Below are 27,909 nucleotides of genomic sequence, written 5' to 3' on the forward strand. Positions count from 1 at the left end.
CAGCAGAGCCCAGGCCTTGGGGAGAACTCTGCTGGGCTCAGAAATGCACCCAGCACAGTTAGTGGGGCCTTGAAACACCACCATCCTCCGCGGGGCAGTGGGATCCCTGCCCCCACCCCTCCGACCGGGGTGGCCCCGCCCACCTGCCTGGGGCGGGGGCGGGAGCAGGGCAAGGGGCGGGGACTGCGGTTCCTTCCGTGCTCGCAGGCGCTCCGCGGAGGTGTCTGGGAACGCCCTTGGCTCCCTGAGAGCTCTGCTCTGTCTCAGGCCCCCTCCCAGGCTGCCTGACAGCCCCGATAAGCTGCTGTGCCTGGAATGTGACATTCCGGGGGCGTCAGGTCCCAGCCTGGCAAGAAACCACCTGGAAGACAAATGACCGGACGCCTGCTGGACACAAAGGTCCCCGCGGGTTACAGACGGCGGACCCGGTGGGCGTGGCCTCTCTACTCATTTCTGTCGGTTTCTTGCGATCCTGGCCTGAGGCCCCACAATGCCTGGCAGACCCCCCATGCGGCGTGACCCTGCGGGGTGAGCATGCCTTGGAGCCTGCTGACTTGGGCTTCCCGGCCAGCCGGTCCCGGCTGACCAGGCCCTGTATGAAAGGGCCAGGCCAGAGGTCGCTGCCAGAAGAGTCTGTGGCCGTAACAAGTCTCTCCATTTGGCCTCTGCCTAGATATCAAAGCAAATACACCGCGAACCACGAGACCCAAGACCCCCGAGGCCAGGACCAGCCGCCTCCGCATTCCTCAGCTTCCATCTCCCTTTGTAACCAGACCGAGGGTCACCAGGAGCCGCCCCCGAGTCAGCCCTGGGCCAGCCCAGCCCCCATTCTGCAGTCTGCACAGGCCAGGTGTCTCAGGAGACCCGGGCATCCCACCTAGAACCCCCTCCCGGCACCCAGGCAGACGGCTGAGGCCTCCCATTTCTGCCACATTAATCACTTCGAGCTGCCTGCCCTGAGTCGGGGCTGAGGAACTGGAGCAGGGCAAGGACCTTCCTCCTGCTCGGGACAGTAGCTGCCCCCCCCCTCACCGCCGACACACACACAGAGGGTTCTGGTACCAGTAGGGATGCAGCCAAAATCTCTGGGCCCCCACACCCCCACCTCATGGTCACCACACTGCTGGCCCTGCACCAGTGTAGAAGCCTCAGGCAGGGCAGCAGGAGCCCTTCCTCGGGACCAGGCTGCCATCGGGTGGGGTCGGGGCAGCCATCTGGGAGCTGGGCGCAGGTGTTGATGGGCTCCGGGGAGGTGGGGGGGGCGGTAATCGAGGTCACATAGTGGCCATCACATAGCTCATGAAGGATGCTGAGGGAGCACCTGCGAGATGCTGGTAACGGGGAGGCAGAGATGCGGGTGATGGGGAGGCAGAGATGCGGGTGATGGGGAGGCAGAGATGAGGGTGATGGGGAAGCAGACAGACACCCACAGTATATCTGGCTGCAAGAAGGACCCCGCCATAGACAGTGATGGAACAGCTTGAGCGACCTTGGCTCAAGGCACACTGGGCTCCACACCCCTCCCTTCCCTACTCTCAGATGCTTCATCACAGATGTGGGGTATGCTCATCTGCTCAAAGCTTGAAGCTGGATGATGCCTCCAGCCTCTCCAGGGGCCGCGGGAGTCAGGGGGAACATTGGGGACCCGGAACGAAGGCTCTCAAATGCTGCTGTAGCACTTGGGCCTTGCCATGTTGCACACAGCTGAAGGATGGATGAATGGATGGTGGATCCTGTGGGAAAGGATCTCTCCACAGGGAGAGGAGAGGCTCTCACCCGGGCTGCCCCGTGTGCTGGGGAGCCCCTCCTAACCTGCTCTTCCTTCTACCCTGCCCGGAGCAGCGATGGTCCTGCCACCCACCCACACTTCTGCAAGCCCAACGGTGGTGAGCAGAGAACAGGGACCCTCCACCCTCACCGACGGTTCTCAGGAGGCCTGGTGTGGTGTTCACACACGTTCCTGCAGGACTCACAGGAGGAGGTTCCTAGACTCATCTTGGGAAAAGCAAGGTCCTGAGTCCGGAGCCCCGAGTCTGGAGATGGTTCAGTTACACAAGATGATGTTGTAAATGTGAAAGGACCTACACCAAAGTGTTACTAGCCATAAAACAAACCCCACAAAGCAGTAACCCACGACAACACAGATGAGCATGGAAAGCATGGTTCTCAGTGAGAGAAGCCAGACGCAAAAGAACACACGCTAGGCTCCACGTAAAACGTCCAGAGCAGGGGAGTCCTGACGCAAGGAGCAGATACTCGGGGGCCAGGCGCTGGGTGGGGGTGGGGTTTCCACAAGGAGAATGCTCTCCAGCTGCACAGCCAGTGGTTGTGCAACAGACTGAATGTACTAAACGTCCCGAGTTGTTCACCGTGAAAGGATTAGTTTTATGCTGTGAATGAATGAAAGTTAATAAAAGTTAAAATGATGAAAAAGTTAAGGACCATGTTCTCCAGCCTACAGAGGACAGAACATACGACACCACATCCTGGAATCTCCTTATCTAAGTCCCGGCCAGGTATCAGCGCCTGCACGCGGTGGGACAGGGCAGCCCACCTTCCCCAGTCTGCTTAACCCGTGTCCAGGTGGCCACCCCGTCACACAGCACGTTCACAGCCCCGGCCTCACTCACTCACAGGCTCCTGAAGCCCTGAGGGCACAGCTCAGTGAGAGGCACCCTCGAGGCTCCTGGGAGGACCAGAGGGAGGCAATCAGGAAGGCTGCATGGGGGAGGTGGCGTGGGCACATCCATCCACCTTGGCTCTGACCCAGGACGATGCCAAAAAGCAGCCTTCTCCTTGGAGAGGCTGGGGCCCTGGAGGCCTGGGGGCCTTGAGTCACTGCGCCTCATTGCTCAGCTGTGAGCTCACCACCCAGGTGCCAGCCTGCGCTTGGAGGCCGCACCCACTCTGCCTCCCCATCAGCCCCACAGCACCCAGCCCCAAGCCACGAGCTGGGCACAGACAAGCCAGGGCCCATGTGTCTGCAGATGGAAATCAGAATCCAGATTCTAGTGGGACTCAGGCCGCTCAGACCTTACCGTCCAGCAAAGGGCTGGTGCAACACATGGGCAGCTCCACCCAGACATTTCTGGCTCGGCCCCGACATGCAGGCAGGCAGGTGAGATCATGCTGGGTGGGCACAGGGCAAGGAGGGGCCTGCCCAGAGAAGGCAGGGCTCTTACCAAGCAGTGCCCCAGAGGCATGGGCACAGTGGGGGTCTGGGGTCTGGGCAGACAAGGCAGTTCACCCTGGGGAGCAAGGAGTCTTGGGGCTGCCATGAGTGAGGGGCCTCACACCTGCCTTCTGGGGTCCATGCCCAGAAGGCACGGGCAGGAGGTGGCTCCAGGCCTGGTGTATCTGAGCACATTGGGCACACGTGGGAAGGAGAAGGATGGGCTAGGGGGACATTCTGATGTGAAAGTTTCAGTGAGATGGAGACAGATGGGAAGAAACATCAAAACAACAAGCTCAGCTATCCCCACTCGGGGCCACACATGGTCACGTGGCATCCAGGAGGTCAGCAGACCTGGTCCTACAAATGCTCCATCTGGAGAACCCTGGTTTAGCTTAGCACGCAAACATATATACATATGCACACGCACCCACATGCTCCTACATGTACACATGCACACACATGTACATACTTGTATGCATATACTTGTATATACACGTGTGCTTGTGCATGCACCTACATGCGCACTACACACTTGTGCACACCTGCAATATATCATGGACCCACACACACACATGCACACATGTACATACATGCATGCACGCACATAAGCACCTTCATGCACGCACACACACATGCACACACGCACCCACATGGAACATGCATACACATGCGCACACTTGCACACACATGCCCACGTATACATGTGTGTGCACGCACATACTCATGCACTTACACACATGTACACACCTACATATGTGTTCACACAGGCATGTGCACACATGCACAGGGATACGTGGACACATCCACATACAATTGTACACACCTGCATCTGCATGCACACTTGCGTATGCACATGCACACATGTACACACAAGCACATATAAGCATAAACAATAGAACGGGAAAGACTAGAGATCTCGTCAAGAAAATCAGAGATACCAAGGGAACATTTTATGCAAAGATGGGCACAATAAAGGACAGAAATGGTATGGACCTAACAGAAGCAGAAGATATTAAGAAGAGGTGGCAAGAATACACAGAAGAACTGTACAAAAACGATCTTCAGGACTCAGGTAATCACAATGGTGTGATCACTCACACTCACCTAGAGCCAGACATCCTGGAATGTGAAGTCAAGTGGGCCTTAGGAAGCATCACTACGAACAAAGCTAGTGGAGGTGATGGAATTCCAGTTGAGCTATTTCAAATCCTGAAAGATGATGCTGTGAAAGTGCTGCACTCAACATGCCAGCACATTTGGAAAACTCAGCAGTGGCCACAGGACTGGAAAAGGTCAGTTTTCATTCCAATCCCAAAGAAAGGCAATGCCAAAGAATGCTCAAACTACTGCACAATTGCACTCATCTCACACGCTAGCAAAGTAATGCTCAAAATTCTCCAAGTCAGGCTTCAACAGTATGTGAACCGTGAACTTCCAGATGTTCAAGCTGGATTTAGGAAAGGAAGAGGAACCAGAGATCAAATTGCCAACATCCACTGGATCATTGAAAAAGCAAGAGAGTTCCAGAAAGACATCTATTTCTGCTTTATTGACTATGCCAAAGCCCTTGACTGTGTGGATCAGAGCAAACTGTGGAAAATTCTGAAAGAGATGGGAATACCAGACCACCTGACCTGCCTCCTGAGAAATCTGTATGCAGGTCAGGAAGCAACAGTTAGAATTGGACATGGAAAACAGACTGGTTCCAAATTGGGAAAAGGAGTACGTCAAGGCTGTGTATTGTCACCATGCTTATTTAACTTCTGTGCAGAGTACATCCTGAGAAATGTTGGTCTGGATGAAGCACAAGCTGGAATCAAGATTGCTGGGAGAAATATCAATAACCTCAGATATGCAAATGACACCACCCTTATGGCAGAAAGTGAAGAAGAACTAAAGAGCCTCTTGATGAAAGTGAAAGTGGAGAGTGAAAAAGCTGGCTTAAAGCTCAACATTCAGAAAACTAACATCATGGCATCTGATCCCATCATTTCATGGCAAGTAGATGGGGAAACAGTGGAAACAGTGAGAGACTTTATTTTGTGGGGTTCCAAAATCCCTGCAGATGGTGACTGCAGCCATGAAATTAAAAGATGCTTGCTCCTTGAAAGGAAAGCTATGACCAACCTAGACAGCATATTTAATAAGGAGAGACATTACTTTGCCAACAAAGTTCCGTCTAGTCCAAGCTATGGTTTTTCCAGTAGTCATGCATGGATGTGAGAGTTGGACTATAAAGAAAGCTGAGCATTGAAGAATGGATGCTTTTGAACTGTGGTGTTGGAGAGGACTCTTGAGAGTCCCTTGGACTGCAAGGAGATCCAACCAGTCCATCCTATAGGAAATCAGTCCTGAATAGTCATTGGAAGGACTGATGCTGAAGCTGAAACTCCAATACTTTGGTCACCTGATGCGAAGAACTGACTCATTGGAAAAGACCCTGATGCTGGGAAAGATTGAAGGTGGGAGGAGAAGGGGATGACAGAGGATGAGATGGTTGGATGGCATCACTGACTCAATGGACATGAGTTTGTGTAAACTCCGGGAGTTGGTAATGGACAAGGAGGCCTAGCATGTTGCAGTCCACAGAGTCAGACACGACTGAGTGACTGAACTGAACTGAACTGATGCACCCACATGTACCTACATATATGTATGCACACACGTACACACACACCTGTGTACACACACACCTGTGTACACACATGCACATGCATGCACACACACACACATGCACACATGTACTCACAATCTTTGAAAAGAGGTCTCATGAAATGAGGGTTGCTCTCCTCTTCGGAGACAGTTGGACAGCAAAATGGGAGATGCCCGCCTGCTCCAAGAACACCTGTGTTCAGTGACCATCACACCCTCCTACCTCAGCTCAGCCCAAGCTTCTCGCATGGCGCCAGGCAGTTCCTTCCACCACCAGGGATTGTGACTGAGTTTTTGCAACTCCCAGGGTCTGAAGTTCTCCCACCCCCACCTGAACGGCAGTCCTGGGGCCACTGAACACTGTGAGGAGGCCAGCAGAGAGGAACCCTGAGCAGCACATGTCTGCAGGGGGACAGGACAAGCCAGGGAAGAAGAGGTCAGAACCCAGGAATCTGAGGTCAAACGTTAAATCTGATGCTGAAGCTGAAACTCCAGTACTTTGGCCAGGGGTGCCGGAATCTCCACTGAAGGGATATCATCTCTGTGGCTGGCAGAGGCAGGGACTCCTCTCTGCCAACCAGCCCCGCCCAGGGCCCCTCCGTGCGTCAGGCATCAGAGCACAGGAAGGACCGTAACAGCAGAAACATGAGGTTTAAAAAATGAGATACCGCAGGCAGGACCAGGATCACATGCCGACCGGGAGACCTGGAAGAAGGCCTCAGGCCAACCGTCACAGGTTTCAAAATCCTTCCTGGAAGTGGCAGTAAGACTGAAGCACCCAGCTGCAGCCTCGGCACCTGGGCCATCTCAGGCTTGTCATCACTGTCTTAATCCCTACGGGCTCTGCCGGGGCCCGCCCGCCAGCCCAGCCCAGGCCACCGCCTGGGGCTGCAGGCCCTGCCCAGGAATGGACGTGGCAAGCTGCGCAGTGTCCCACGTCCTGTAGACCCTGCTGTGACACCCGGGTTTTCAGGGGACTTTAGAGGGCAAGGCAGTAATCTGAGACCCTCCGGGGACTGCCCAGGGCCATACTGAACTAGGTCACCAGGCAGGAAGGGGTGGACAGCCTCGGGCCCCGTCAGACCTGTAGGAAACTGGGAGTCCCTGAGCGGTGGGTCCCACAGTGGAAGCTATGGGCAAAGGACATGCCCTGTCCTTCAAAACTGCACAGCAATGAGGCCACGATCCACCTGTGCTCTGAACTGAGGGCTCGCTCCACACCTTGGACGGGGTCCTGGGGGCTGACGTCAGAGACGGGCCCACCTCTTCCTCCCAAGTCCTCTCGGCCAGAGCAGCTCGGGACACAAAAGCTACGGCCCCTCCCTCCAAGTGGCCCTCTCTGCAGGACGCTCCAGGCCAGCGCAGCGCTGGTCCCAGGCAGTCCCCACACTGTGGCATCCCCTGAACCTTCGCCTGGCTCCGCAGCTGTCCACACAGAGCTGGGTACCAGATGTATCTACCTGCAGCCCTCCCAGCTCCCCACCCACTCCAGGGCTTCCCGGTGAGAGGGATCATGTGTCCATTCCCAAAGTCGAATGTGCGCTCTGTGTGCGTTCCCCCCAGGCCACAGCCCAGACCCGCTATACAGAAGGCACCCAGTAACATGGCCCTGCTCCTCAGCTGCTGTGGGGCTGGGCACTCCCCACCCCACACGTGCTACTGTGTGACCACAGGCATCGTATCAGGTGCCAGGCAGAGAGGCGGCCAGCCCAGGACCTTGAGCCGGACGCTCTCCCAACCCCACGTCACCCAGCACTGGCCCCTCATGGGCGGCCCAGTTCCCCCAGACCTAGCCCAGTCTGTTAGACCGTTGCGGCCACATGGCGGCTGAATGGCCAGCTGGCCATTGGCTCCCTGTCACATACACCCTGGAGGAAGCTCCTCTGTCCACCGTCCCAAGCTGGACACCTCTCGCCTACTATCCACCTTAGATTCCCAAACCAGACGTGGGGCAGGAACATCTGGGCTGAGGGAGCTGGGTATGTCCAGTCACTGCCCAGGGGGACAGAGTCGCAGAGCCTGGTCCCCAGATGGCCGAGGTTTCTGGCCCCACGTGGAGACCACAGGCCACAGGGGAAGGCACCTCCCAGGGCTGCGACAATACACCTGGGGTGATAACAAAGTCATACTTCCGGAGATGAGGAGCAGTTCGGGGCCCTGCACGTTCATCCTGAGGAGCTTGGCTCTGCCTTGGCCCCACTGCAGGGCCGGGACGAGGCATCCACACAGCAGTGAGGGCTGCCCTGGGCTGACCCTATGAGACCAGGACCCACAGAAGGCGGCCAACTGTCATGCAGCAAGGCCGGTGGCCCAGGGCGGTCTGCAGACTTGACCGCCCACCTAGACGCGCACAGGACAGACGACGGCTCGCCAAGGTGCCCCCTCCGCCAGCAAGAGCTCCCCTTTAGACCCCGAGGCCAACAGACCCCATTTCCCAGCTTTGTTTGCCCTGAGGATGAGGAAGAGGCAGCAGTGATGATTGGCCCCTAAAACCTCTCAAACCACCTAGAAACTGCCCTCTAGCCTGGAGGGGTCTGCTCCCGATCCTCACCTTCCCCGGGGACGGTGCCCCTGCTTTTAGGCAGGGGGAGCCCGTGAGCCTCATGCCCGCGACACCATCTGAGTCCTCCTGGCACCACTTGGCCTCAGTCTGCTGATGACCGCACAGGCGTGGGTGAGACCCCTCACGCCTGGGGGTTCAGGAGCCCCTCTGGGTCTCCAATAACTGCCCAACAAAGCCACCCCACCCCCAGCCCTATGAACTGAACCACCGAGACCTGAGGCGTGGCCGGCCACGCACTTCTGGCCAAAGTCATGAGCTCTGGTTCTCATGAAAGCCTCAGAAGTCCGTCCGAGCATTTGGGGAGCTTCTATGAGCCCCAGCTGTGTGCCAGGCATATTACCCTCAGGTGCCCTGGGGGAGGACGGCAGCCCAGGGCACCAAGCAGAGCGACGGTCAGTGGCCGGAGTGGAGGTGTGGGGGCCGGATCCAGAGGTAGACAAGTCCGCCAGACAGGGAAAGGGCAGAAGGAGAAGCAGGTGGAAGCTCAAGGTGGGTGTCAAACAGGAGGGGGTCCCCGGGGGCATCCCAGTGCTCCTTGAGCCACTATCCACCCTCTCCTTCCCAGGCAACAGGGAGGCTGATGTGGAGGCGGGGGTGGGACCCAGAGCAGGCCTATAGCTTCTCTCCTCCAGGTGGGTGCTGGGTTAGGGAGAGCGGGCCAGCCAAAGCAGCCCAGGAACCCCTGCCTGGCTCCCCAGGTCCCCGACTCCAGCCCCAAATGGCTCCTCCCAGGACAGGCAAAAGAAGTCCCAGGGAAGGTGATGAGGGGTCACCTGTCTTCCTAGGACGAGGGCCACGATGGCAGCTGCAGAGCTCAGAGGAAGCTGAGTGCCAGGGTGGAGAGGTGCCTGTGGGTAGCAAGGATGGTGTGTGAGGAGCTGACCCCAGGGTGTAGGTGCTACTCGGATAAACCTCAGGGTGAGCCTGTGATAGTGGGGGTGTGAGCATATCTGTGCTTGTGCTTGTGTGTGTGTGTGTGTGCGCGTGCGCACGGGGGTGGGAGGAAAGGAGCTGTGGAACAAGTCGAATGTGCGCCAGGCTCCATGGTGCCCACCCCTGTGGGTATGAGAGTCATAGCCGCTCAGGAATCCCAAAGGCTGGTCACCCCAGACCTGGGGTCCTCGGGGGCCGAGGTCCCTTGCACGGAGCTCCATTCCTCCAGTACAAGCAGGTCCCCAGTGTGCAGTGCCCAGATGTTAGCGGCGCCCTCTCCTAATCCCAGCGCCCACCAGTCACTGCCCAGTTGCGGGGGCTCCATGTCAGAAAGGCACCACATGCACGTGGCTGAATTTAACACATGAACCTCGTTCAGCTCGGAGCAAAGACGCTACCTGCCAATCCCCCCCACCCAGTGAACCCAGCCCTTTTTGACCCCATGGGTGGCACCTGCAGGACCCACCAGACAGACAGGACAGTTCCTAATCAAATGAAATCGAAGCAAGTCAGGTGGTGGAGAATCCAGCATCTCACCATCAGGAATGGAGTGTCTGGTGGGTCAGGAAGGAGGGCGAGCTAGGCGGCGTGTGCTCAGGAACCTGTACTCCACTGTCTCCCCCGCCCCCTGGGCTGCATCAGGGGCCACGTGATGGAGCAGGAGTGGGTGTCACCTGCCTGGGGCCCCAAAAAGACAGTCAGGAGGAGAGCCTGGCTGCCAGCATGGAACTCTGCTGTGCAGAGAGGGAGTCTGGACTCTTCCTTACTCAGCACAGCCTCGCTGCTCTACACACACTGGACGCCACTCCCTGGGTGCGCCTCCCTCCTCCCCTCTGACTGCTGCTGACCCTGCGGTGGGACCACTCCTGCTCAGCCCACTCACTGTCATTCCTGGGATCAGAGGCCCGGGTGGTCTCTGAACATGGGCCACCGGTCTCTTCACAAGGGGCAGTAAGTGCTGAGCACGAGGTTGCCAATTTCAGCAAGAAGAAAATATAAAACTGCAAACACTTCCGAGGACAAAGTCCACTCTCACCCAGAGCCCTCTGCCTGCCCGTCTGCCCTCAGGAGCCTAGAGTGTGCTGAGCGGGACCTGCACAGGCAAGCAGCTAAGCCGGATACAGAGTTAGCACCAGTGTAGACGCACTGGAGAACCCACTGGGAGCCACAGAGAGGGGCTGGCTTTCCAGTGTGGGCATGGGGTTGGGGGGACGCTGAGGAGCACAGGCGGGCCATCGGCAGCCCTGCCCCACAGGGTGAAACGCAGGGATGTGTAGCGGGACACGGAACCCTGCCTGGGATTAGGAACCACACTGGCTGCGCACGCTGCCCACAGAGCCCCTGGGTCCAGAGCCTTGGAGCTTCTCGCTGGAGTCCTGCACCCCTGGCTCCTGGCAGCCTGAAGACAGCTGGCTCCACAGCTTTCCCTGCCCACACGCACCACTGGCCCTGAAGGTTCCGGAGAGCGAGAGGACTGGGAACCATCTTGCCGGGCCACAGGAATGCCACCCCAGTTGGCCATAATAATCCTGTTGCCAGGATACAGGTGAGGAAGAAACGCATGGTGCTGCATTAGCGTCTAGACCGTGTGTGATCTTTCCCCTCTTCCTCTAGAAATGGGGATCCACATCACAGCGTCACGAGCTGATAGCTCGGATAAAGGAGGACGCTGCTTGCAGTGCCCCATGGGGACATTCCTGTGGCAAGAGGGCCATCGTACCTGCCCAGGCAGCGAGCGCCAGCCCAGGGCGGAGCCAGCCACAGGCCATGCACAAAGGGGCTTTCATCCGAGGGGCCCCTCATGTCCTCAGTTAGCAATGAGCGAGCTCGGAGGCAGAGAGGACATAAATTGGGAGGGAGAAACTCCCGTGCTTGCCACAGATGAAGCCGATGTGGTCTGCAGCCAAGCAGAGCCCCATGACCATCATGGGTGTCCCCACAATTCAGGGTCAGCCACCAGGCCCAGGAATGACACAGCCATAAGGCGACCCCTCAGCCTAGCCTTGGGGGTATGCAGACTAGGGTGGAGATGGCACGTCTTCACCTTGGCGGAGGCAATCACAACTTAGGTTTGGAACCGTTTACCCCACAGCCAGTACGTGGTCTTCCCAACATGCACACCCAGGTCCGGGGAGCCAGAGCTCACAAAAGGGCAGAGTTGGCCCGCTGACCACTGAGAAGGAGCAGGTGGACGGCAGGAGGGCAGGATGCATGGCCCAGACCCCTCGGCACAGGGGTGGTCGGACCAGGACCCAGAGCTGTGAGCCGCAGGGCAGCGAGGACACCCAGGAAAGAGGTCGCAGGGACCCCAGGACCCGGCACATGGACAGGCGTGGTGGGCCATCCAGGGGCCAGTTAACAGGCACGGGAAAGGGGGGCAGCCCCAAGGCTCGGGCAGTCACAGAGAGTAACCATCACTGCTGATACCACGATGTCCACTCAGGACACCATGGCACAAGGGGGTCTCTACAGACCCCACCCACATCTCCATGCCTGGGGCTCCCAGAAGCTCAGGTCTGGTGCTGCCCTTAGGACGTGGCTCCAACACGCATGTCCTGAGCCAGGAAGATGGGAGACACTCCTCATCACTCAGACCTTTAGAAAAAGCACGTGACGGCACAAGGGCTGTTCTAGTGAAGAAAAGGGCAAAGAGCAAATCAGACTCTTCCAAACACCTACACTCAGAGTGAGACAACGCCCCGGAAGCACTCATCATCCCGGAATGTTCCCAAGGGATGCTGGCGGGTAACTGGGGAAACGGCGGGAAAGCAGGGTGGGGTGAGGGCAGGTGGGGCTGTGGCTTTAGAGCCCAACCACCCAGTGTCTGGTTCAGCTGCTTCATTCTTTCTGGGGCCACCGACTGAATGGACATGAGTTTGAGCAAACTCCAGAGATGGTGAAGGACAGGGAAAGCTGGCCTGCTGCAGTCCGTGGGGTAATAGAGAGTAGGATGCGAGTGAGTGACTGGACAACAACTACCCAGTGTCTAGTAACTAGTTAGGATCCAAAATCCAGTTCAGCCTGCACTGAGCGGGGTCTTCAGCGGGGACTGAACAGACCAGGGTGATCAGGCTGCTGTGGAAGATGTTGCCGCCCAGGGCCCTGGATTCTGGAATCTGGGCAGAGGAGTGTGCCTGCCCTCCTTCATCCCATGACCCGGAGGAGGCGGGGAGTGGGGGGCCACTGCACAGCTTCCCCGCAGAGCCCCCTGAGGTCCCTGCCAGGAAGTGACCTTCGGGCTGGGCCAGCCCTGACTGCTCCCGAGGTGGCTGGCAGAGGGCCTGGTGGGGGTTGGTCCACTTCTGGAAGTCAGGGGACAAGAAGGGGAGCAAACCATGCCCCAGGCCCAGCGCCCAGCCCCTCTTGGCTACCTGCCACCATTGCGTGCTGCCCAGAGGACATAAAGCCAGGCTTGCCGGAGTCACGCGACCTCTCAGCCACACACCCTGCCTGACATCTCTGCTCTGCTGAGTATGTGAGCTCTCAGAGAGGTCCCTGTGCCAGACGAGAGGGTACAACACCCTGTATGTGGGCAACAAAGATAGCATTTACACGGCAGGAGCCCACCTCGCAGACTGGCCAGTGTGGCCATTTTCATAAGTGAAGCAAGTCTGGCCCCCAGCTCCCACTGGCCCTTGAGTCTCTCAGCATCCAGATAACTGAAGGTCCACCCAGCACCCGGATAACTGAAGGCCCATCTTGGATAGCTGAAGGTCCACTCAGCACCCGAGATGGCTGGAAACAGACAAGACTGGTCCACTCAACGAGCTCCAAGTACTGTCCACTTGCTCAACAGCGGGTCAGCTTTTCTTTATAAAAATCTTCAACATGCCAGGGTGCTGGGCAGAACTGGCACTTTTTGGGAATGTGCTTTTGTGCCATTTGCCTCATTCTCCAAAAATAGAACAAAGCGGGTCGCTGTCTGACCTCGTGGAGGATAACACCCGGCCCCGCCCTGCGAGGGCCCGGCAGCCAAGAGTCCCAAGAGCACCCCACACACAGTCCCTTTGCTCACAGGCCCATCCAGGCATTCTCGAGCGTTCCGCCATCCTCCCTGGCCACGCTCATCTGCCCCCTGTCCACCACCTCCCCCCATGTTCAGGCTTCCATCACCAGTCAGAGCCCAGCCCAGCATGTTGGAGCCCCTGGTGCCACAGGGGACACGCGAGGTCAGGCTGGGGCTCGAACCCTGAGAGGTCCTAGGACGGGCCCGTCTAACCTCTCCACAGAGAGCCACAGCCCAGGGTGCAGGACACACAGGCCAGAGAGTGGACTCTTGGGACTTGGGGTCAGCAAGGAGACTCCAGGGCCCCCACAGGGCATGGGGGGCATCCCAAGGCCTGCGACTGTATTCAAGTTTCCACACCGACAGGAAGCATCACTTTACAAACGATAGGGTTGCCATCACCACAACTCTACCCCTTTCGGTGACCCAACCACGCACTGGACATAGTCATGTGGCTGCTGGAGCAAATGACCACACATCAGGGGCTTAAAACCACACGAGCTATGCTCCTTCAGTTCTAGAGGCCGGAGGTCTAAGACCCAGGTCGGCATGACCGTGCTCCTTCCCGGGGGCCCCTTGGTCCGGCATCTGTAAGAGTTTATGCACTTCGGCTCACAGCCCCTTCCGGCACCCTCCCATCTCTCCCTCAACCTCTGCCTCCATCACCACGTCTCCCTGTTCTGACCTGGCCCTCGGCCTCCCCCATCCCTTCTCAGGACCTAGGATTACACACAGGACCACCCGGATAATCCAGAGAAATCTCTGCAGCTCAGGAGCCTTAATGCCATCCAAAGTTGTTCTCACCACATAAGGCAGTAATCACAGTCCTGTGGATGCTGACACGGATGTCTTGGGGCTGAGGTTCGGCGGACCATGTGCCACGGGAAATAAAAGTTTAAATGAGGGGAGTGCTTGTCTAGGTTCCTAAATGTGGACAAGTTAGGTGTTTGGACAGTGAGCTCCCTGTCTGGGGGTGGGGGTGAGGGGGTGTGATATCACCCGGGGAGCAGAGTGACTGGCAGCTGGCTCTCCCGCAGGCCTCCAGCTTCTGCACCCAGAAGGGCCATCTGTCCACACAAGCCAGGTCGGAGTCAGCAGGACAGCCCAGGTGTGTTAAGAGGTCGGATTTTCCCACAATGGCAGTAAAGGCTGTGTAGGAATGGGTGGTGTCCCTTCTCAATCATTCTCACAATATGAGGTTATGAAGGATCGGCAGAGCATTGCAGATTCTGAGTCACTGCCGGCTGGACCCGAGTTTCCCAGGGATGGAGGCTCAGTTTAGCCAGAAACAGGAAGCCCCTGGCTGCCCTGTGGCCTGGAACAAGACAGTTCCCTGGTGCCATGGGGATAAGGCTGAGATGTGAGACACAAAATAAGCAGAGGTCGCTGCCAACACTGCCCATCGGGGTGGGGGCAGGGTAACCCTGCAACCCCAGGACCCAGAGAAGTGAACAAAGAGTCAGCCAGAACCTGAAATGGGGCAGGAAGGCGGGGCCAGGAGGGGCATCTGGGCTCAGAAGGGACCATCTGCACCCCCGCCCTGGCCGGTGGCCAAGAGGCTGAGGAGCAGCCAGTGGTGGTCAGTGGAGGGACAGAGGATGTCTCGTTGCAATAATGATTTACGGTAGAGAAGGCTTCCCCCAGCCACAGTGATGGGCCCCTGGGAGCGGAGGTCTGGCAGCCCTCTCCTGGGGGCCTGCCTTCTAAAGCCCTCAGGCCCCCCATGAGGGGAAGGAGGGTCGGTGCTTGGTCACTGGGCAGTGGCTGGGTGGGGCAGCAGCTGGAGGGGTCTTGAGGCACGGGGTCAGGTGGGGAGACCCTGAATGTGAGCATGGACGGGATCAAGGGTGGCTTCCCTTCGTCCTGGCTGGAAGGCCGCAGTGACTAAGGGCAGAAAGGATGCTGTGCTGCCTGCTATCTGAGCAGACGCCGCCCGGATAACATCCCAACAGGCTGAACAAGGTTCCCGGCACTGACGGGGCCTCGACCCAGGAACCCAGGAAGCGGCCTGGCTGGTGGAGAACAAGAGGCCCCGTGGAATCTCAGTGGGAGAGTTTTCAAAATACAGCAGCCTTGTAACAGGATCCAACAGGCAGAGGCAAGTCTGCGCTCCCTGGATTGCTCCCATGGGACGTGTGGGTGGGCGAGACTGCGCTGGCCCAGGGGCCCGAGCACTGGGAAGACTTCTGGCCTCGGGGTGAGTGGGCTGCTTTGTCTGACACTCATGATCGCTTCAGCAGGCACAGCCCACGGACAGGGAAGACGCACAGAAACCATGTTCCGGTCACGTGGACCCATTTCCTGCTCTCACCAGGCCCTCCTCCGGGCCCCACCCTGGCGGCTGGCTGGGACCATCCTTGACATGGTGTCCAAGGAGCCCAGTAAGGGCTGTCAGGATGCATCCCAAGGAGCTCCCTGCAGAAATGCCCTACTCAGGCCCGCAGAGCCCACTGTCCTTCCCAATTTACAGACCAGAGGCACAGAGATGGTGAGGAATCTGCTAAAGGTCACACAGCACCAGGAGGCAGAGCCAGAATTAAAACCTCGAGCCTGGGCGCTCAGCCCACACAGCAGATGGTATCCCAGCCACAACACAAAGTTGCCGGCCGGGCTGCCTGCCAGCCATACTACATGAGGATTTAGTGACCCCGCACTTGTTTTCTGCAAGGACCAGCTCCAGTGCACGCCCCGCGAGGCAGAGTAAAGAAGATAAGAGCCCCATGTGGCACGTGGCCCCCGGGGCTCTGCTGGCCCAGCCCAGCTTGCCTCTCGGAATTCTCCCAACCCCCTACCTCCCCTGAGACGTGGATGGGTCCCGGTGTGGTCCCTGAGCAGTGCCCCACCTCTACAGGAAAAGGCCATAAAAAACAAAACAAAAAAACACCAACTCCATGCTTTAAGGAATTCCAATCCTGCCCACAAACTAGAAACTATGCCAAATATGCCCCCTGCAAGGTGACACCATAGGCGGACATGACGATGAGGAAGACGATGCAGGGACAGAGAACAGATGTCAGAGCAAGGAGATGTGTGGAGGCTGAATAACACCAGCACATGCACCCTCACTGCAGAGAAACCGCATTTCTCCACTTATCACAGAAGCAAGATTTTCAAAACGACAACGCCAGCCCTGGCGGCTTGGGCTGAAAAGTTGAAGGTACCTCCTGTCCATCTGGGGGGATGCCCACCCCTCACCCCAGGTTCCAGCCACAGCACCCCCACCCCCGCACTTGGCCCCAGCACTAACAAGGGGCCCCCCAGACCAGGAGCTCAGACCCCACAGTGGATGTGCTTGGCCAGCTCTGTGTCACCAGGGACGCTGCTGTTTACCACCTATTGGGCGAGGCAGGGCGCACACAGAGGTGCTCAAAGGTGAGTCAGGAAAGAAGAAGTCGATGGCCCCAGGCCAGGTGGCTAGGGTCACCACTCACCACCTGCCAGCCCCAGACTGACCGGGGCGAAAGGAAGGCCTTCCGAAGTTCTCTAGTGCGAATCCTGATGCTGTCCCTCGAGACTCGTGAGCCCTCGCTTGGGAGAAACCCTGACTCCGTGAGACTGGCGGGCTGGTACGGGACACAGGGTGCTCAGGGAGGCAGGGCCCCTTCAGAGGCTGAGCACCCCCTGCATCAGGCCCTGGGCCAGATGCCGGGGGTCCTGGAACGTCCCCTCCTACAACCTTGCCCTCCTCACAGCACGGGTGGCGGGGTGGGATTTCCCACCTGGCACTGTCACAGCAGCAGCCGTCACATAAATCGCCCTAGTCGCACCAAGATGAAGTCCCCTGGTTGCCTAAATGGGAACGAGAGAGAATGGTGTCCCTTCATCCTGGAAGCCATGGGGCCCCTGGATCCAGGTCCCAGCAGATGTGCCCCCCACCGCAACCCCCGGCAGCTGGTGGGCGCCCCTCCCCCAGGCCCTTCCCATCCCCTCTGCTAGGTGGGAGCCTGAGCACGGTACACCCCTGCTGGGATGGACCCTCCAGGCACTGCTTTCTCGCCAGCTCAAGTCTCAAAGCAGAAGGCGCCTCTCAGCTCACTGAGAACCGCCCGCGCTGGCAGGCTCTGCGCAAACAACAGATCCAGCTGCCTGAGCCTGGTACCGGCTCTGAGTTTTGAGCTCAGACTCAAAACAAGCAGGCCTGACTGCCTGATCTGAATCTGCTCAAGGAACAGCACAAAGAGTAAAATGAAAACTTGACACCAAAATTAAACGAATGACTGGATGAGTAAAATAAATTTATAACGTGTGATATCTGCAGGTTCAGTCTGGGCTCCATGAAAACCACTGAAACCCATCCATCAGGAGCATGTGCAGGTCTCTGCAGTGTCCAACCAGGCCCCCGACAGTGACCCATCACCTAGATGCTAGCTCCGGTCACACAGGCCCATCCTGTCACCCTGCAGAACCATCCTCAAGCCCTCAGTTCTGGTCTCATGGCCTCTGTAAGAAAACACCCTGTGAAGTTCAACCCTGACCATGGCCAGTGCCTGGGCCAGCTAGACCCATAGCAGAGCCTCCTGGTCATCCAGAAACCAGGGGTGCCTGAGAGCCCCACTTGTGATGCCAGCTCAGTGCTGGGTCCCCCTGTCCTATCCCACCAGCGTCGTCACGGTGGCTCAGCCCAGGAGCGTCCCCAGCTACAAGCGTGGAATTCCAGACAGATGTGCCGGCCTGCAAACAAGCCCTCCTTCCTGGGTGCTCGCTGAAGACAACCAGGAGGCCGTGCTGAGGCTTGCCTCCTCTGCTGGAGGAGCTGGGGCCGCGGATGGGCCCCTGCAGGCAGGCTGGCGGAACAGACACTGCCCCACAGCCTCCAAATTTCATCTGACTCAGCGCACCTGTGATCTAAAGCTCCTTTAGATGGCTGACAGGCATTCAGTGCAGCCCAGAACTGCCAATGGAAAACATGACCCCGGGGGCCAGCGCACATCACCCGTCCACACCCTGCTGGAACCAGGCTGTACTGGGGAGCAGCAGGGCACTGTGTCTCCTGGAGAATCCCTGAACGATACAGTGAGCACTGCAAGGTCCCAGACAAGGGTGAAGACACCACGTGCTCAGTCACTTCAGTCACGTCTGACTCTTTGCAACCCCGTGGACTGTAGCCCACCAGGCTTCCTCTGTCCATGGGATTCTCCATGCAAGAATACTGGAATGGGTTGCCATGCCCTCCTCCAGGGGATCTTCCTGACCCAGGGATCAAACCCAGGTCTCCTGCATTACAGGCAGATTCTTGACTGCTGAGCCACCGGGGAAGATCACTAGGAGACACCACAAGCAGCAGCAAACACGAGGCATGTCAGACACTGGTGCAGAGAGAAGCTTCACAGCGTGACCACCTGCTGCTCAGGGCACCTGCCCCAAGTTAAGGCAGGAAAGCGAGACCAAGCCCACCACCCCTCCCCCTGCAGGAGGGTAGGGTGGGGCTCAGAGGCCCAGTCGTCCTCAGGAAGGAGCTGTACCTGGTGGAGGGCTCCTCCCAGACCCTTGGCCATCAGATTTGGGAGGCAGGCATGTCCAGAGAAGCCACATGACCTGGCAGGTGGGTAGAGCTGTGGGAACTCCCGAGCACACTGCAGCAACCCACCCTCCCTCCCCCCCGCAAAGTTCTCATTGTCCTTCTGGGGGCATTGCCATCAAAATGCATCCAATTCAATCATCTTATGAGCATGCTAAACATATATTTTCATTTTCCCAGTAATTTCTCCCCTGTTCCCACCAATAGCATCCAGTTCTGGGTAGTTTTGTGTGTTACATCCTGCAATGTCACCTTCTACCCAGACCTCAGACAGCAGGTGCTTGGCCAGCTGTGTTCTGCAAAGAGGGGCCATTTTGGGGTTCTCTCTCAGATGACAGCTAACCCAGATCCTCCAAGTTTCTGAGCAGAGCTGATTAGAATGTGCCATCTGTGGTCCACCCTGAAAGGCACCAGGGTGGCCACACCTCCCTCAACCAGGGCTGCAAATGGGCATGTGCCATGGGGTGATGGGTGGCTGCTGAGGACAGACATGGAGCAGGGAGTGCTTATAAGCCACAGCTGTGGCAAGACCAGCTTGCCCCTCGTCCACTGCATCCGACCTCTGAGTGCTGGCAGGCAGTCAGCCCCGGGCCCTGGGGGCCACCCCCTCTGCTGATAGTCCTTCCTAGTAGTGCTCAGATCACAAGAGGGTTTGCTAGCCATCATGTCAGAAGACTGCTCTTGCCCCATTCTGTCCCCCATGGAGTCCCAGGACATCTCCAACAACCCAGATGAAGAGAGAGCCAGTCACTCTGGTGGGAAGAAAGTGAGTGTGTGCATGTGTGTACACATTTATGTGTGTACATACGTGTGCGCGCACATGTATGTGCACACACATGTATATTTGTGCATGAACTGTGAGTGCGTGTGTGCACTTGTGCATGTATGCACATATGGGTGCATGTGTGTATATTTGCACATGCATGTGTACATTTACGTGTGTGTGTGTGTGCACATTTGTTGAGCATGTGTGCACCTGTATTTTCAGGGTGAAGTAGGCGGGCGGGGCAGGCTCACCCAGCCCCTCAAAGCTCCGGATGGAGTCAGTTTCTCTCCTTCTAGGTTTCTGTGCAAGGACTTTCCCCCTCCTCCTTCTTTTAAAGGAAAGCAGAAGTGCTTGAAAAACAAGTTTTGCTGAAATTCAAGACTATCTTAGAGGTCCTGCACCTGAACCTTGAAGACTCCCCAGTGACACGGCCCCTCGAAACAAGTCTGCCTTGGATGAGAGCTCCTTCTTCAGCTTAGGTCCCTTACTCAGGTCCTGTGGACCCGGAACGAAGACACTGCAGATGCGGGAACACGCGGGATTTGGCTGTGTCTTGTTCAAGCCCAAACCCTGCAGGACCACCCAGGAAGTGGGGGAGGGGAACCACAGCTATCAGCTAAGACCTGGACCCACTGATGCACGCTGGGAGGTCCTAGTGGTGAGAAAGGGTGGGACACATGGGTCTGGGGGTGTGGGGTGGGGGGAGCTGAGAGCCTGAGCCCAAGATCACGTGTGGGAGGGGCCAAAGACAAGATGATGCAAGTCAAGGCTCTTAGCCTAGTCCCGGCCATCCTGCAAATGCCCACTGGGCAAGGTCCTTCTTCCTCAGCCCTAGAGGACTGACCCATGGCAGAGGGCCACTGTAACAGGTTCCACCCCCGTACTTCCTCCAGGAATGGGACCACAGGCAGCTCTGAGCCTCTGGGCTGTAAAGCCACTCGGAGTGTCCCTGTGGGTTCTGGTTGTGCGGGAGCTCATAGCACCAGTCAAGAGCATCTGGGTGACGCAGCAATGCCTCAGACAAAACAGCAAGAGACTTGGGGGAGGGGTCAAGTGCAGCTCAGGGAAAGACATGGGAAAACGCATCATTTGAGGTCAGAAAAAATGTTCAAATCAGCCAACAGGGCTTAAGTTTTTGACTCCCAAGAGGAATTCGGAAGCATTTCCAGGACAAATTGAGTCCTTGCTAAGTCAGGATTTCACATACATTAGCTCTTCTCCAACAGCATCTAGATGGGGCACGTATTACCCCATCCCAAAGGGACTTGGCCCAGCATGGACAGGACCTGAGTTTTCCCCACAAGGGGGAGGGGTGGGCAGTGCACAGCCCGCTGAGCCTGCTTCCTGCTTTAAGCCCCAGAGAACAGAAAGAGCTGCATTCCATCAGGCACCTCGGAAGGGGCTTCCTTCCTCCCAGAGGACCTGGGACTATATGCAAAGCCCCATAGCAGCCACGTGGTGGGACAGAAGATAAAACACACCATTTCTAGAGCTGTCACGCTCTCCCTACCACCCCCAGAGTCTGCGTTAACTTGAACACCCTCCCAGTTCTCATCTCACCAAAGCTTGTGGATGTAACATTTTATTTTTCCTTCTCTAATGCTCAGTCACCACCCTTGATTTCCTCCTCTTGGTCACTGAACTTCATAAACTGAGGTGTGGATGCTTCGGTGTCCTTCCTTTCCCAAGAGGATGCATGATTATAAAAGAGGCTTTGTGGCTCACATTCTTGCACAAGCCTGAGGGGGTGGCCCCAGAAGCCACCGCAGTAGTTTCAGGCGGTCATAGGGACCCCAAGAAATCCGAGGACCCCAGATCCCCACAAGGACAAACACTCCCTAAAAGCACCCCTTCCGCCCCGCAGGTTAACACATATACAGGAGGAATTACCTGCTCCTCTACAAACAGGTGCTTTCCACACCATCTCTTTAAAAACGTCTCTATATGAGGTGGTTACATTTTAAAAAGGCTTGCGCTGCTGTTTAACCTGGTGACCAAGCCGACTGGGAACAATGAAGCAGATTACTGCGGCTGTCTCCCGGGAGCCTCCCCCAGCTCATCCCCCCTCCCCGGCCAGCTGTGGCAGCAGGTGTGTGGCCGCTGTGGCGACCACAGTCACCGGTCACTCTGGCCGCGGGGAGCAGGCTGCCCAGGACGGGTGTCAGGGCAAACGGTCTACCTGGGAAAAAATACCGACTCTTTGGGGGTGGGGGCTCCCCTCGGGTCCGGCAGCCCCACCTCCCCCCACTGCGAGCTCCTCCTGGGACTTTGCGGGACTTGTTGGGACGAGGACCTGGGCGGCCGTCTGGGTGGACACGGGGTCCCCCAAACGTAGCAAAGGGAGTTTCCGTGCGACCGGAGCGGCCTTCCGGAGCATCGTCTGCGGTCTACGCGGGAGAAGCGGCGAGCGGGCGCCGCCGAACAACGGACCTCCGCGCATTGTTCTCCCGGCGGCTGCTCGGCGCTCGGCCGCATCAAAGGGACCGCGCGCAACCCGACACCGCGGAGGGCGCGGGGACAGAGGCCTGGGGCCCGGGGCCCGGGCGACGCACAAAGGCTGGCCCTGGAGAAACCTGAGCACTTTTGCCTCGACAGGTTGGAAACCACACGGCTGCGCTCCGCCCCGCGCTGTCTGTCCTCCCCGGAGACCAGCCGGACTCGGCGCGGCAACGCCGTGTCCCAGAGGTACGAGCCGCTGCAGCCGCCCAGGCGCTGGGCGGGACTAGGCCGGTGACGGCGACACAGGCCTGGGGTCGGGCGTCGGATGCCCGGGCGTCTCCGAGCCACCGCGCATGTAACCGCCGCCACCGCGACCTCGGCCGATCCCTCGCTGGCCCTCTGCTGCAGCGCTGTCCGCCGAGCGCACCAACTTCCCCGCAGAGTTGCCGAAGTTTGGTCACGATACGAGGATCTCAGGACGCGGACGGTCCGCACCATCGTCCCGGGCGCGCCCAGGTGGCCCGAAGCCCGCAGTCGAGGACACTCCGGACATACGACCCCGGCCCGACACCGTCCCCCTCCAGTCGCAGCCCGCGGGCCAACTGCACGCGTGGGCAGAGCCGGGACCGCCTCCCAGGACCGAAGCCGAGACGGGCTGGGCTGAGGCCGTAGCCGCCTGGGACCGGCCGAAGATCCGCACAAAGTGCGGCCGGAGGCGGGCGTGCCCAGCGCAGGCACTTTCGTGTCGGCACTGGTCTTACCTGGCTCGGCGGACGCTGCGCTGACCCCGAGCAGCAGGACCAGGTGGGCGAGCAAGTCCAGCAGGCGACGCCGCCGCGGCTGCAGCCAAGGCCACCTGCGGGCACAAGCCACAGGTTAGGGCACAGCGCGCGCCCCCGTTCCCCGCCCGTGCGACCTCCCGGCCCCCGCCCGTCTGGGGCGCTGAGCGGCCCGCACCTCGGCGCCATGCTCCGCGAGCCGGATGTCTGTGCAGCGGGATGCTGCGAGCTCAGCCTCGGTGCACCCGCTCGGCCGGCGGAGCTCTGGCCGCCGCGGGGGCCAGGCCGGGCGGGGGTGGGGGCGAGGGGGCGGGGGGCGGGCGGGGGCGGGGCTGGTCAGGGGGCGGGACGACGGGCCCGGGACGCCAAGACCTACCAGGGCAGGGGCGGGGCGGGGCGGTGGGTGGGCAAGGGGTGGAGCAGGCAAGAAAGTGGGGACGGGCCCTGGCAAGGGGCAGGGCCGGGCGCCGAGCTCTGCACGCGGCCCTGGGCCCGGGGCGTGGAGTAAACCCGATAAGGAGAGGGCTTCGGACCCCCGACCTGGCTCATCGGCCTGTCCCCGGGTCCTAGCACCCTTCCTCTGCAGCCGCAGTGTTTCTCCCCCCGCCTCAGCCACACCTGCCCCTACCGCTGCCCACGACAGCCGGGCACCTGCCCTGGGCACCCGGGGTCTCGGGCTCCAAACCTCGGGTGTTTGGGAAGGTGACGGTAATCAGGGGATTGGTCCTCGGGTCCTGAGTCCGATGCGGCAGCGGAAAGGAGGGCGATTTGAACAAAGACGTTACTCGCCAGGGGGCGGCGGTTGGAGGAAAGGGCAGCTGGGCTTCTCCTGCCCACCCTTTCGGGCACAGTGACCGCGTCGTGGCAACCCACCCGGCCTCGCCACTTTCACGGGCTCGGGGCCCAGCACGGTTGCATCCCCAAGGCCCACTCCCCACGTTGCACCCCTTCTGGAACCCTCCCAGGGGATGGGCCCTGCACCCCAAAAGGCCTCTGCGCTGGAGTTCCAGCCCCCAAGACCTGGTCTGGGAGGCCCCTCCCCCTGCTGGAAGTCCAGTTGCACCCCACCCTAGCCTTCCAGGCTCCCCCAGGCCCTTCACCCCCCTCTCCCCCAGCCTCCACCACTCTGGGAGCTCTGGTCATTTCTTCTTCCTCAGGCCTGTGCTCCCAACCCCCACCTGACCGCCTGACCTCAGTTCCTCCCTCCACCAGGCAGCTGCTAAAGGGGTCCTGTCCTCAGACCACCCACAGGCCTCTCCAGGCAACCAGAGCCCCTCACATCGGCCTCTTAAGGTAAACTCACATTTCCCTGAATCTGATCCCCTCATGGTTTGCAAAAAATAGGGTTCCCAATGCCATCAAAATCAGGGGTCCCAGGGCCATTGCCCTTGGCTTAGTATCTCTGCTAAGCCCTCTGGATTCACCCCCCTCCTTCTCCGTGCCACCTCCTGATCCTGGTTCACCTCCTGCCTGGAGCCCTGAGCCATGTCTGCAGTGCAGACTCTGGGCCTCTCCACGCCTTGCTGGGCTTTCCCTACATCATCGACACCCCCAACCTCACCATCTCTCAGCCTAGATCAGCCTAGAAACCAAGCCCCTGGTCTGGCCCCCTCCACACCCTCCTGTATGTATCTACCCACTCTCAACCACCACCTCCCCAGGTCTTGGCCAGCAGGCTGCTCCTGGAGCCTCCTGCAGTGGCCCACAGTCCCTCCCTCCCTCCTTCTACCCACCCCCTCCCCTCCTGCTCTGCAGCCTTAGCAGAGGGCCTGCTGGGATTCCAGTCCCATGGCATCATCCCCCCTCCCCCCTCCAGTCTTCAAAGGCTGATGGGTGCTGCTGGGCACCCCAGGCCGTGTCTGTCCTGTCTGGCTGCACCTGTCCACCTGCTCACCCCTCCGTCATCACCTGCTTCCGAACCTGGAGTCCTTCTCCTGATCCCATGAAAAGGGTGCTCATGGCCCATGGCGGCGAGGAGAGAAAGCAACTTAGAGGATTATGACTACATTTTTTAAAAATGAAAGAGAACAGCATTGAATAGAAATGCAAAACTTGCTGTCTGTGTGGATGGAGGGGTTGGGTGGGGTCCATTGCACGTGTGTCTGTCAGCAGGCATGTGTGCAGTGGATGCACGAGTCCGTGTGTGAGCAGTTCCTATGACTGTGTGCTGTTGTGTGCATGTGTGGCCGTCAGTGTTGCTACTGGACAGAGCTTGGGTCTGCTCGCCAGATCACAGCAAAGCCAGCCTACTGATGCTGTGTTGTGATGAAGGAGAGTACAGTGGTGTGGTTTTTTTTTTTTAAATTAAGATTTATTTATTTGTTTTGGCTGTGCTGGGTCTTTGTTGCTATGTGTGGGCTTTCTCTAGTTGTTGCCAGTGGGGGCTGCTTTTTGTTGCAGAGTGCAGGTTTCTCATCGTGGTGGCTTCTGCTGTTGTGGAGAGCCGTGGGCTCTAGGGCGCATTGGCCTCGTTGCAGTACATGGGCTCAGTAGTTGCAGCTTCAGTAGTTACGGTACACAGGCTTAGTTGCTCCGCGGCATATGGCATCTTCCCGGATCAGAGATCGAACCAGTGTCCTCTGAATTGGCAGGTGGATTCTTAACCGATGAACCACCAGGGGAGCTCCTACAGTGTTTATTATTGCAGGTGCCAAGCAAGGAGACCAGGCAGCTCATGTTCAAAAGACCCAAACTACCCGATGGCTTTCAGAGAAGGCAGTGTTTGGGTTGAGGGCTGCAGCTCATGAACTTTCTTCTGATTCTTTGGTGATGAGGTAATCAGGAGTCAGAATCATCAACCTTCTGTCCCAGCCAGTCTGGGGTCTGCATGCTTTTGGTCAGCATGTGGTCCCCCTCCTCCACCTGGGCAGGGCCTTTGTTTCTGCAGAACAAAGATATGGGTCAGATTGTTGTGCGCATCCCTCGAGGAGAAGCTAGGACCCTGCTTTATCACTGACCATTGTTGGAGCTATCACCGCTGCTGTGGGCTGGCTGCTTGTCCTTTGTTTCTGGTTCCCTGGCTTCTCTAATTAGTAACTGCTCTAATCTGAGCTTTTTCTACAAACGAGGACTGGGGAGCACAGGAGGGCTTTTGTACCCCGGAGGGCCCCGCCAGGTCCTGTGGGACTTCAGTGTGTTCGTGTCTGTGGTAGGCACGTACTGGGTCCTGGCAGCGTCCCTTCCTGTGCCTTGCGGCCATCTGTCCATCTGGCCATGGGCTGCAGCCCTGCCCCAGGGTAAGGAAGTTGAAGGGCAGGGGTCTTCAACCTCTTCCTCCTCCCCTGCCCTCCCAACCACTGGGCCTGACCGTGGTTCCAGGAAGGAGAACATGGAATAGGCCAGCAGCGCTGCGTCCCTGCTCACACTGGCGACTGGGGTTTAGCCATGTCTCTCCTCTCTCAGGTCGGAAGCCCACCAGCAGGGGCAAGCCCCCCTCTGTGGGCTTTGGAGGGAGGGCCAGCTTCAAAAATACACAAGTGGCCTTTCTACTGTGAAACACTATTACTGCTGAACTTACAGCTGTGAAACTACACATCTTGTGCTTATTTTTTTTCACTGACTGTCTTATCAGACTCACTGCTAGGTGTCTCCACAGTTCCCGTGGCTTTTGCATCTTTTTTTTATTAGAGCTTTACTATATCCACAAATATCAATAATGTGCCATCACTGTAGGAAAATACAAACTACAGACATGTGCGAAGACAGTAAGACCCCCAGTGCGTGCAAGCGCCGCTCGGTTCTGTGTCTCCCTGCCCTCCTTCGGAAAAGAAATTGGCACCCCACTCCAGTGTTCTTGCCTGGAGAATCCCAGGGATGGAGGAACCTGGTGGGCTGCCATCTCTGGGGTCACACAGAGTCGGACACGACTGAAGTGACTTAGCAGCAGCAGCAGCAGCAGCTGCCCTCCTTCACAAAGACTCCTGCCCAGGGAACCGGGTGCTGTTGCGTGCAGGCAGCCCCGCCCTCCAGGAGCGACAGACCCAAGTCGACTCCTCCCAGAGAAGGAGGACCCCCGCTGTGCCTGGTGCTGGGCGGTCCTCCGAGCACAATCTGGGCAGCAGGGGAGGGTCGGCCCGGGGGGCTCCACAGGGGCTCCGGAGGGGTGGGGGAAGGGTGTCCAAGAGCAAGGGCCCTCGGTGGGAAGGGAGCTGGGGAGAGGGCCAGCCTGAGCGCAGCGCAATTCTGGAACATGTGGTATGTTTGAGGGGTGGGTGGCATTTGGAGAGAAGTATCAGTTGGCCTGTCCTTGGGCGCTGGCCTCTCTCCCTGTTCCTTATGCTGTTCCCATCTCTCTCCACTGCAGTGGGCGCCACAGCTCTTCCGCAGGGAGAAATGACAGATGACACCCAGCTCGTCCCAGTGACACACAGGGTTGGGGTCTCTGGGACACCCACCAAGCAGGGACCCACAAGACCAGGATGCTTGACTGATGGAACCAGAGGCTCCACCCCTCCACGGCCAGTGCTGGGTGTTTGTGTTTTCAATCGGTACAGGACTTTTCCAATGACAAGGGACCGCCTACCGTCAGACCTGTGCAGTGGGCAGCTGCTGGTTCCATGGGCGCGTCCTGGGTGGGACTGTGGGTTTGTGCAGGGAGAGAGAGCACGTGTCAGGAAGGGGCTGAGGGCCCAGCAGACAGAGCAAGGCCAGGGACAGGAAAGGGAGGACATCTGACCTCTGCTTGAGCTGCTCCTTCTCATTGTGTCCAGAGACGCCACTGGGCGGGCTCCAAGACAGAAGTAACTTTTCACTGGGGAAAGGAAAGTGGTAGACAGAGCCGCTGTGAAAAGTGTATCCAACACAAAGTGTATCCAACATCGTATCTAGCTCCAGACCAGTCACATGTCAGTCCTCAGGCCCTAATAGCCCGTCCACCGTGTCTGAGACGTAACTGCGGCCGAAGATGAGTGGACCGGCTGACCCTGGCCCTGGGCCCTGGCCTCTGATGGACTCTGCCCCCCACCTCCTCTGCCGCCCCGTTTCTTCTCTCCACCCCACCGGGCACATCAGGGTAAGCGTGCATATTTATTAGTTTCCGAGCCTGCTGCCCTCATGGCCAGTGTCTGCCTGGGGCCCAG

At 58.4% G+C, this 27,909-nt stretch overlaps 1 protein-coding gene and 1 long non-coding RNA gene across 8 annotated transcripts in view; one reads left to right on the plus strand and one right to left on the minus strand.

The window, feature by feature from the left end:
• The window catches only part of COL18A1 (collagen type XVIII alpha 1 chain), a 94,642-nt gene extending 71,536 nt beyond the window's left edge, over positions 1 to 23,106 (minus strand). For all 4 annotated transcript variants that reach the window (XM_086319762.1, XM_086319843.1, XM_086319666.1 and 1 more), the window contains exons 1-2: positions 23,010 to 23,106; positions 22,814 to 22,908 (exon numbers count right to left, since the gene is read on the minus strand). In XM_086319762.1, the coding sequence (XP_086175888.1) occupies positions 22,814 to 22,908; positions 23,010 to 23,020 (106 nt within the window). In that variant the 5' untranslated portion in view covers positions 23,021 to 23,106. The remainder of the gene's footprint in view (positions 1 to 22,813; positions 22,909 to 23,009) is intronic.
• Positions 22,790 to 27,909, plus strand: part of LOC147378970 (uncharacterized) — a 47,963-nt gene continuing 42,843 nt past the window's right edge. The window contains exons 1-3 of one of the 4 annotated variants that reach the window (XR_015136095.1): positions 22,790 to 22,927; positions 24,044 to 24,124; positions 27,135 to 27,842. This is a non-coding gene — a long non-coding RNA (uncharacterized LOC147378970). Of the gene's footprint in view, positions 22,928 to 23,988; positions 24,125 to 27,134; positions 27,843 to 27,909 lie in introns of all 4 variants that reach the window. The other 3 variants (XR_015136132.1, XR_015136118.1, XR_015136124.1) reach the window with 3 other exon arrangements.

This window comes from Bos grunniens, chromosome 1 (genome assembly GCF_055505025.1).
Source record: "Bos grunniens cultivar Pamir isolate PY7600 chromosome 1, Bosgru_T2T1.0, whole genome shotgun sequence".
Lineage (NCBI taxonomy): Eukaryota > Metazoa > Chordata > Mammalia > Artiodactyla > Bovidae > Bos > Bos grunniens.